Here is an 11,129-nt window from a genome sequence, read left to right as displayed (position 1 = left end):
GGCGAAACAAAGCCTCTTGGAATGCGACGCAATCTCGAGTCGTGTAGCCAGAGCACTTCCACATACAACCCTCAAGCCAAATGAACTAGGCTAGGCTTTATCAGGGAAGTCGGCTTGCATGAGGTGCTGTAAAGAACATGAGGGCACAATAGACCAACGGTAGCAGTGCAATCCTCAACAGTTATCTATCTTTCTACTCCAAACACTTTTTGATATATCGGTTTGGAAATCACTCTTTTATTAAAAATATGTCATAAACATCTTACAATTTTCTTAAGAAGAGTTTTGCAGAACCCAAGAGTTAAGCGCTGCAACATCGGCATAAACACCAGGATAACCTGACTTGGCGCAACTTTTACCCCACGACACAACACCAACAAGTTGGCTGTTAGCTACCAATGGACCACCAGAATCACCTTGACAAGCATCCTTCTCAACTTCATAAGCACAAATCATTGAATCCAAAATACTTGCAGAACCATAGTTGTATTGCCTGGAGGCGCACAGATCCTTGCTAACAATACTAACCTCAACCTTTTGCAATGTAGTGGACAGTGTCATACACCAGAAATAACATTTAGAGCCCCAACCAGTAACAACAGCAGCTGTACCAGTAGCCGGTGAATTTTTAGCCAATTTTATGTAACGTATGGCTGATGACTCTGCTACATCTTCGGCCAATTTCACCACGCCGATATCGTTAATACTTTTTTCCTTGTTATAGTAAGGATGTGCCACAATTTTTAAAACTTTCACCATTTTACCACCGCTTGTGTGATTGGTCGAACCCAAGCGTACACGCATTTGACTGGCGCTGTGTGATAGCAAGCAATGCGCTGCTGTCACAATAGTGTTCTTATTGATTATACTGCCACCACAAAAATGACCACCCTTAACGGACTGCAGTGACACCTGATAGGGATGTTCGGATATTGTAGTGTCCACACCATTCACGATACGTCCATTGAAGCCGCTTAATTGGATTTCTCCAAAGGCCACATTGAGAAGCGCAAATAAAATTACGAAACGAAACATGTCACCGTATAGTACGTGGATTATTATTTTGCATTTAACTTTAGAGAAGGCTTTTATAGTCATGGTCAAAAGTATTATCTACGCATTTCTAGCCGATATTGGTTTAAGATAACAATAAACGGATTTATACAAATATTTATGGTATGATTCATAAAAATAACAAGTAAAGGTGTCTAAGGTCGGGTATAACCGAACATTATATACTCAGCGTGAGCTTCAATTGTACATTTCATTTCAGATAACTTTTCTACTTAACACGTGGCACCGCCCGTTTAAAAAAAATGTCTCACCATTTTCTCTTACAATAAAACTTGATAAGTGAAATATCATTGATTTAAAACTATTTTTTGCTAAGTTATAGCTTATTATTCTAGTCTACGACCCTTTTAAACTTGTTTTATATCTAAGTTGCCGTGATCTTTAACCGATCCCGTCCATTTATACTAGAAATATTTCCTGCTATAGGGAAAATCTGTGTACCCAATTTCATTACGATATGTTAATTTTTTTTATATAGTTTATTATTTTTATATAGCTTATTATTTTCGTCTACGACCCTTTTAAAAATCTTTTATATAAAAGTGGTTGTGGTCTTTAATCGATCTGGTTCTAAAAATATTTCCTGCTATAGGGAAAATCAGTGTATCCAATTTTATTACGATCCATTAATTTTTTTCCGAAACATAGAAAATTTCTTAGTCATAAAAGGGGTAGTGCCACGCCTATTTTTTTAAATTTATAGTTTTTCCTATTTATTGTTATAAATGCACTTTGGAAATGAAATACCATTGATATAAAGCTCTTTTTTGCAAAGATATAGCTTATTTTATTCGTCAACGACCCTATTAAAAATCTTTTATATAAAAGTGGGCGTGGTCCTAAACGATTTGGTTAACTTTTCTTTAAAGCATTCCTTATAGTAAAGGGAAGCTCTCTGCCGAATTTTGTTACGATAGATTTAACGGTGTTTGATTTATGATTAGTAATATTTGTAAAATTGATTTTATCACAAGTGGGACACGCCCATTTTAAAAATTGTTTTCAAATTTTTTTCAAGAGTCTTAATGTCAGCCCACACGTCAAATTTCAACATTCTAGGTGTATTATTTACTAAATAATCAGATTTTTTGTGTTTTCCAAAATATTACATATATAAAAAGTGGGCGTGGCTATCATCCGATTTCGCTCATTTGCAATACCAATATATTCCGGGTCCATATAAGCTCGTGTACCAAATTTGGTGAAGATACCACAATATTTACTCAAGTTATCGTGTTAACGGACAGATGGACGGACGGGTGGCATGGCTCAATCAAATTTTTTTTCGATACTGATGATTTTGATGTATGGAAGTCTATATCTATCTCAATTCCTTTATACCTGTACAACCAACCGTTATCCAATCAAAGTTAATATACTCTGTGTGCAAAGCACGCTGAGTATAATAATAATAGCTTGGAGCGAAATCAGGTTAAAACCCTTTTAAGGCACATATTTTCCTCATATGCAAGACCTACAGCGGTCATTCCGAAAGGCCTATGCGAATGTGTACATTTCAGCATTCCAAGAAGTGCCCCTCTGCACTGATTTGAAAACTTTTAAATAACCTCAACGGGTTTAAGAATATACCTGCGGCAGGTATGCCTGTCGTAAGAAGCGACTAATATACTAAATTCATTTAAGGGGTTGTGTAGCGCAACCCTCTCAAGGGGTTGTCAGCTAAAAATATAGCTTCCCCAACCCAATTATCAACCTCACCTACCGGCGAAACCTGTTACTTTAACAGCCAAGGCTCTGGCGACCCCAAGTTCCTCATGTATCTAGTGGGTGAGAGGGCGTCATGGCCTTCAAGGTTTCATGTGGTCATACTAAATCGTTCCCGAGATCGTCGGGCTGGTGCCTTAATGGTGCTTGTTACCGGAAAGTACCGAATCCGCATCCGCAAAGGACTATCAACATCGATAACTCTCCCTAATGCCTTCGGGAGTGACCTTATCGCTACAAGAACAACAACAGGCAGTGATTGAAAATGCCTTATTACTCTGGAGTGTTTTTTGATTTGTGCTATTGCTCCGTCTCTGAGCATGAACAGGGCATAGAGCAGAGCTGTAGCATAAAAAACATATATCATGTCTTATGCTCTGATACGAGCTAAGTTATGTTTTAGAGCAGAGCAAATAGCTGTACAAAAACTCCAAACGAAATGATATTTATAGTGGAGCGAGAGCAAAAAAGAAATTTGAATGCAATTTGCTCTGTTGGGCATTGTTATGCAGAACTTTGTCTTTTCTCGCGCTGCTACTTATCTACAACAACTTGGAAGACAACGCAACGTGGGAACAGATGTGAGTATGCCGATAGAATTACAATAGCAACAATAGAAAAACTAGAAGCTATAACAACATTTTAAAGACCCACAAATAAAACCACAAGTCCAAAACAACAACATCACAGCGCTACATCAGCTCCAACAGTAAAACACGAGAAATTACAAAGTTTTATAAAACAATGTCGAACAGAGCAAATAGGAAACAATTTTGTGTTGCCCTCACTCCACTACAAATAGCATTTCGTTTGAAGTTTTTATTCGGCTATTTGCTCCAATCTAAAACACGACGTAGCTCGTATAAGAGCATAAGAAATGCTATAATTTTCGAATGCTATGTCTCTGCTCTATGCTCTGTTCATGTTCATGGCCGTTCGTGTAGCAGAACATATTTCTCGCTGCTACTGATACTCTGGAGTAGCAAATGCTAACTCCGGGGGCAAGCGTTTTAAAAAAATGTGATTGTGCTTTTATTATAGTATGGCCCTGCCGCCGAACCTACGACATTTGTCATGTAAGTAAAACACTTCTCCCAATTCGCAATTTCTTTTTTTCATTACTTAATCAATGTTTTTTTATTACCCTGCTTAACTGTAGTAATTTTATTTTATTTTTATTAAGGAAGTTATATTTTTCTAAAGAAAATTTTTCCAGGTTTAAGGCAAGTCAATTTCCAGGAAATCTGCTTTCAAATTGTTTTAATAATTTCCGCTTAACCATTAGACTGGGTCGATTTATTTACCGATATCGCGCCATTGGTTTTACGATTTGGGCTCAGGAAAAAAAGTTCCACTATGCATACCAAAAAAATAGTTTTCGAGATTGCGAAAAAAAATGGCGAAAGGGTAAATTTTTCGACCAAAACAGTCCTCAAAACCCAAAAAATATTTTTTTTTATAAAACTGCTGTAAACACGTTGGCGATAACAGTTTTTTGAAAAAAAAATATTTTTTTGGTTTTGGAGTGTTTTGGTCGAAAAATTTACCCTTTCGCCATTTTTTTTTTCTCGCAGGCTCGAAAATTATTCTTTTGGGTATGCGTAGTGGAACTTTCTTTTCTTGAGCCCAAATCCTATCGAAAACTGATGGCGCGATATCGGTTAACTTTCGTCCATACAAATCGACCCAGGTTATTAACCATATTGATATTTTCTTTAAAGTCCTCGAGAGCGTGGCATAACAACGAATGAATGAAATGCTCCACACTATCGACACGCGCCGTTGTAATTTAAATATCTTGATTGGGGCCAGTTCATCAAGTAAATTTGTGTCTCACTAATTCGCCGACTACTATGATCAGCGATCTGTTGGCACAAATATGCCGCTCGTTTTATCACTATCCACTTCACCAAACCATTGACCATCTAACGCTTCGACGTTAACTAGCTGCCCTGTTCTACCCCCGCTGGTAATTTTTGGCGCCGATTCACCACTATCGACCACCTATCCGCCAAGGATACATCTATCATCCGAATGTTCGCCGTCACATAAATCCAACGCTCGTTCTGGACCCCAGCCAACTGCTAAACAATCCAACAGATAATTTGAGTATACGTAAACCGGTTCACTGTTAACTTATTTTATTACCGGTTGAGTTTGGCATAAGCAGCGATGGCACCACTACATTTACACAGTTACCAAATTGAGAATGTGTTAGTAAACACGAACGCGTAGCGAGCACGAAAGCAAAATCAATTATTTATTTAGTTTGATTTCAATGCTTGAACGGTGAGCACGTGTCACACGCATTCCTTGGTACTCTGTTTGAAACGCGCGTGCGACACTTCCTTACTGTTGGACCATCGAAATCAAACTAAAAGAGCTGTCGTTGATTTTGACGAAGTGGCCGTTGTGCTCTCGCTTATCGTATACATATATGGTCGCTTAGCATGTGCTAAGCTCACGCCCACCCCGGGGCATAAGCCACCGTTTACCGATTCACCGTTCTTCGATTCTACTTACAAAATATTAATAATTTCTCCAATCATTGACTAAAGATCCCTGACAAAAAAAAATCCAATAACATCTAGAACAAAGCATTGGAATATGGAGTCACTCTTTTCTGATGACGACCATGACAGCGAACGTTTCAAGGAATATGTGAGGTCATGTTCTAGGGAAGGTAGCGCTGGCCGCTATACATATAAAGCATGGGACAAGGCGTAAAATGAGCGTGTCTTGTTAACTATACTATAACGGCTTTGTAAAGGAAGGAAAACGAAGAACTGGTATTGAAAAAAGGCTGCGGCAGGTTATGTCGTTCATCCTTATGGCGATGTACTTCAATCTGTCGTTCATCTGCGTTTGCGATCCAGGTCTTTAAGCTACAGTTTGAGAACACATTGCACGCCATTTCAGCGCTGGCCCTTGTAGTAACAATGTGGCTGGTCGTAAAGGCAGAGCTGAAGGAGATGATCAAATATCCGAGCCCACTCAATCATTAAACTTACGCGAGCCAGACGTAAGGGGCGAGAGCTAATTCCCGCAATTGAATACCCCATAACCTCTGTATCACAAATCGAAATAAGGTTATGTAATCTTACTATCGGAGGACATGTGAATGGAAAGGAACGTTTACTTAATCATTCCATAATTCGATCTGAATTAGTCTACAAGAAGATAAGATCATTGCTAGGAGCAAGATTGTATACGGCCACTGGAGAGGACACCCAGGTCATGGAAGAAGTAGCATGGGAAGTCGCAATCGGGAAAGTCACTGCACTTATTGGTGACAACCATCTTTGTGTCCTCGGGGATTTTAATTTATGCCATTTGAATTGGTCCCGAATTGATAGCACGGGTGCACTTATGTCAACTCTTCAGCCGAAATTAACCTTATAGATAATATTTTAAGTACTGAATTAGTTCAAATTAATCATTTCTATAACTGTTTGAATAGAATTCTAGATTTAGTATTCATTTCTAATAATATTCATTACACTTTGTCGGAATGCATCACACCAATCTCGCAAGCCGATAAACATCACGTTCCTCTTTCTCTGGAGTTGGAATTTTATGAATTTGCCGACGTTGCTCCTGAGGCTGGTATAAAATTTAACTATAGCGCTTGTGATCTATCTACTTTAAATAAAATTTTGTCAAGCATTGATTGGTGCGATGCTTTCTGTGGCAAAGATGTTACATCATGTTATTCATCTTTTAAAAATAAGGTTTATGAGTACATACAAGACAAGCATTTGAGGAATCTAAAAAACAAATTTATGAAGCTGTACAAAAAAACAGGGAATCCAGTACACCACTCTAAATTTCAATAATATTTGAAGGAGTTCAACTGTTTGAATAAGTTTCTGTATAGAAACTACATTTTAAGTTTTGAGAAAAATATAGTTTCTAACTCGAAGGCTTTTTGGGCTTCATAAAATCTAAAAAGGCTTCTTCGACAGTTCCAAATAATGTATTCTACGATAGCACATTTGCTAATAGTGCTGTAGATTCCGCTAATTTATTTGCTGATTTTTTTTGCTCCAACTTTGAATCCGATTTGCTCTCTGATTCAAGTTTTCCTTCCACGAAGGATTTTTCTATTAACTTCGGGTCTCTGCGTATATCCGTTTCGGATGTTATAAACGGCATAAAGAAACTTAAGCCGTCAACTAAGACTGACTTTGATGGCCTCTCGGTCATTTTGCTAAAAAGCTGTCTGTATTTGGCAATGCCACTCACAATCATTTTCAACAATTCTCTGGCCGCTGGTCTTTTTGTGGATGACTGGAAATTGACAACAGTTTCACCTATATTTAAGAGCGGCAATAAAAATGATGTTCGCAATTATAGACCGATTTCCAAGCTATCTTCGGTGTCCAAACTTTTTGAAATTATTGTCAATGACAAATTGTATTTTGCGGTTAAAAGTTTAATCACTATCAACCAACACGGTTTCGTACCAAATCTCTCAACTGTAAGCAACCTAACAGTGTTTAGTGAATACTGTATTTCTGCTTTTCAGAATAGATTTCAAGTTGATACAATTTATACTGACTTCTCAAAGGCATTCGACAAAGTTTCTCTCAGAATACTTTTATTGAAGCTGGCAGCTTTGGGTTTTCACTCCACTTTTTTGATGTGGATTAAGTCTTACTTATCCAACAGGCGCTGTGTCGTATACGTTGATAATACCACATCCCGCCCCTTCATTGCATCCTCAGGAGTCCCACAAGGTAGCATTCTAGGACCTCTCTTGTTTATACTTTTTATAAACGACATTGGCTCATGCTTCTCGTTTGCGGAATATCTGCTGTATGCGGATGATCTAAAAGTGTTTGCTGTTATAAATAGTTCTGGTTACTCTGAACTTCTGCAATCAGACCTTAATAATGTCGAAAACTGGTGTAGTTTAAATCGTTTATCGTTAAACATTAAAAAATGCTTTCATGTGGCTTTTTCAAATCAGTTAATACCCTTCGTACTTGCTATAGTATCGCTGGCTATACATTGCAATCTGTTGAAGAAATCAAAGACCTAGGGGTGTATTTTGACACTAAATTTAATTTCTCGATCTTACGCAATGTTTCCGTTCATACGACGTAATTGTTCCGCATTCACTAGTCCCTACACTATGAAGTCACTATATTGTGCCTTTGTCAGGTCGAAGTTGGAGTATGCGGCTGTCATATGGAGGCCCTATCAAATTGGCATCTCTAATCGGCTTGAGCGTGTTCAGAAAGTTTTTTTACGATTTGCTGTTCGATCTTTAAACTTCTCTGAGCCAATGCCTTCATATGAATCTCGATGCCTTTTAATTGATCTAAACACGCTTGCAAATAGACGATCCATTCTATCTTGCTCATTTGTCATTGGCATAATTTCAGGGACCGTTGATTGTCCATCACTTCTTGAAAAAATTGAGTTTAATGTACCATGCAGAAACCTCCGACAGATTGAACCCTTAAAAATTGGGTTTTCTAGAACTATTTATGGTATAAATGCTCCCATTTCTAGGGCTTGTGCTGATCTGAATATGTTTTTTAACTCCTCAGGTGCTGACTATACTTTTCTTACGCTGCCTTAATTAACAATCTAAGATCTTATTTTTCTTAGGATTAAGTTAATGTAAAAATTTGCATAATGTAGTCTGTAAGAATCTATAAATTCAAAGACTCAAATAAATAAACACATAAATAAATACATAAATACTACACAATTTTATAGTGGTAGAGATTGTTGAGAGTGAAAAAGATCTAACCAGACATATTTGAAATAAGAGTTTACGCAAGACAAAGAAGGCAAATAAGCTACGGGTTTTTTGAATCTCCATTCGAAAAAATTTAGAACACCCAATGCGCAACGGTAAGAGGATCGGTAAAAGCAAACTCTAGCCAAATCAATCAAGCCTTAATCAAGAGAAACATCGCCTAGGCGCACCCCGTCCGAGGCTCAAATCATTATCTTATGATAGGCGAGGTACGCTTAATAACTCAATTTAAATTAGCCATCAAGAAGCAGTTTACGAAACATGCTCCTCCTTTCCTAAAGTATTATTCGATCAAATGACGTAGCCGGTAGATGGTACATGTGTCTCACTCGCTATGTAGCTCCGCTGTAAACTTTAAAAGGTTCAATGGATCCAACAAAAACAATATTTTCAAATTATTTTGATTTTAACGTTCTAGTTTGTAGAGCGTTGTCATCAGACCTTGTAGCAATATTGATGACCCCTGATCCAAAATACGGTAACATGAAGGGAATTTAAATTGTTTTCCATCTGGCCTTTCCGGCAGAGTGGGGGCTGCTCTCTTCCTGTGTTTCCGTAGGTGGTTTGCGATAAGAATACCTTCATGGCCGGAACATCTTCTTTCATTCGCATAACAACTTATGTTGGTATCTGCGTACAGCTCGTACAGCTTATCATTAATTCTTCTTCGGTTCTCCTTTGTATCGTATTTTAGGACGGGTACGATAAGTGGCTTGTAGAGCATGATTTTCGTTTGCCGAGAGGACTTTTTTTATTTTATATTGGACTTCTGAATTGTGAATTGTTTGAAGCCGCACTAGTAAGGTCCAATCAGTTTGTTGACTTTGATCTTCAGTATTTTGCACAGTACACTAGATAGAACTTTATACGCCACATAAAGCAGATAAAATCCGCGGTAATTAGCGCAGTCTGCAGGATCTTCCTTCCTGGGGACTTGGCAAAGACAACTTAGAATTCGTTCGGCCGGTATTCACTCGTCCGACCATATTTTGCATAGAAGTTGATTCATGCGTTCTACCAACTCCGCGATTCCGTATTTGTATAGCTGCGCAGCAATCCCTCAGCGCCCGCGGCTTTGTTGTCTGTTTTTAATCCAAACTTTTCGTGCTCGGATTCATCATCATCGCTTTTTCCATTTAGGAGCACCGAGAAATGTTGCCTCCATAATATATGCACAATCTGGACATCGGTTACCAGCTCGCCGTTTTCGTATTTACAAGAATTTGCTCAAAAATTTTAAAATTTTGTGTTCTTTTTTTTTTTAATTGTTTCCTTGTTGTTGTTGTACTAATGAAGTCACTCCCCGTAGGTTATGTGGAGTGTTACCCATGTAGATGGTCCTTTCTAATTGCTGTTTTTATGTACGGGTTCCTTTTTCCCTCTTATATGGAATCCAAATCTATAAATCAAGTTTTGGTTGTAAAGATGGAGATTCGGGATATTAGCGAGCTTTGGGAAATTTTGGTCGTAGTGAGCACACAAAGAAATATATTTGTACTATGGCACTATTGTGAATATTTGCACTGCATTACCGGCAGTTGATATCATACGCTAGGTGGCAGCGCAAGTAAGTTTTAGTTGAAAGAACAGACGGTTTCTGTTGATATTTGATAAGAGACTTTTATATTAGTTGCGCAAGATGCGCACGGGTTCGGCTCGTATATATTATTTCTAATTGCTGTTTTTATGTACGGGTCCCTTTTTGCTCTTATTTGGAATCCAAATCTATAAATAAAGTTTTGGTTACAATGAATTACAAACTTAGTTTCAACCCTCATATTAATGCCACAGTCAATAAAGCAAGAGGAGTTTTAGCATTTGTGAAAAGATGGGCAAAAGAGTTTAGTGATCCTTACGTTACAAAAACCCTTTTTACATCATTAGTGAGGCCGATATTAGAATATGGATCGATAATTTGGAATCCTCGTTATCAAGTTCATGTGGATAGACTAGAATCAATCAAAAACAGTTTTTACTTTTCGCCTTGAGAAATCTTCAATGGGACTCCCCGTATAATCTACCTCCTTACACTAATCGGTTAAAACTAATAAATCTTCCTACCCTTGCAAGTCGTAGAGAAATGCTAGGTGTACTATTTATGGCTAGACTTTTAAATGGATCGATTTCAAGCCCATTTCTTTTGAACGAAGTAAGCTTGAATGTTCCATGCCGATTTTCAAGGCATTATAAACATATAATTCATAAACAATGCAGAAGCAATTTCCAACTAAACGAACCCTTCTGTGATTGTGTGAAGATTATAACTCTCACTCGAGAATAATTGATGTTTCGGACTCGCTCTTTGCCATAAACAAAACGGTTCTATATTCTCTTAATAATTAAAAAATTATATTTATACTTTTAATCTATTGTATTTTATGAATCTCTATTTCTCAGCTGATGAGTTTCTCTGTAGCTGAGCGGTTTTAGATCTCGGCGCTTAAGAAGTCACTGCCTCTTAAAGACTCGGTAAAAAAAAACGTATAAATTATAAATAAAACATAAATAAGAAGTAGGATACAAACAAAAAAAACTATACAAAAATAACAGGAATAGC

General features: G+C 37.6%; 1 protein-coding gene across 1 annotated transcript; it reads right to left on the bottom strand.

The window, feature by feature from the left end:
• Positions 1–217: 217 nt before the first annotated feature.
• thetaTry (thetaTrypsin) lies at positions 218–1,050 on the bottom strand. Its single transcript, XM_067771336.1, has one exon. The coding sequence runs from the start codon at positions 1,033–1,035 to the stop codon at positions 274–276; it is 762 nt and encodes a 253-aa protein (XP_067627437.1). The 5' UTR covers positions 1,036–1,050; the 3' UTR covers positions 218–273.
• Positions 1,051–11,129: the final 10,079 nt, after the last annotated feature.

Source organism: Eurosta solidaginis, chromosome 3 (genome assembly GCF_040869045.1).
Source record: "Eurosta solidaginis isolate ZX-2024a chromosome 3, ASM4086904v1, whole genome shotgun sequence".
Lineage (NCBI taxonomy): Eukaryota > Metazoa > Arthropoda > Insecta > Diptera > Tephritidae > Eurosta > Eurosta solidaginis.
The sequence above is the reverse complement of the archived record's forward strand: the minus strand, read 5'-3'. Positions and strand labels throughout refer to the sequence as shown.

Excerpts from the sequence above, each read along its gene's own strand:
- thetaTry (XM_067771336.1), bottom strand. The coding sequence starts at position 1,035 with ATGTTTCGTTTCGTAATTTTATTTGCGCTTCTCAATGTGGCCTTTGGA.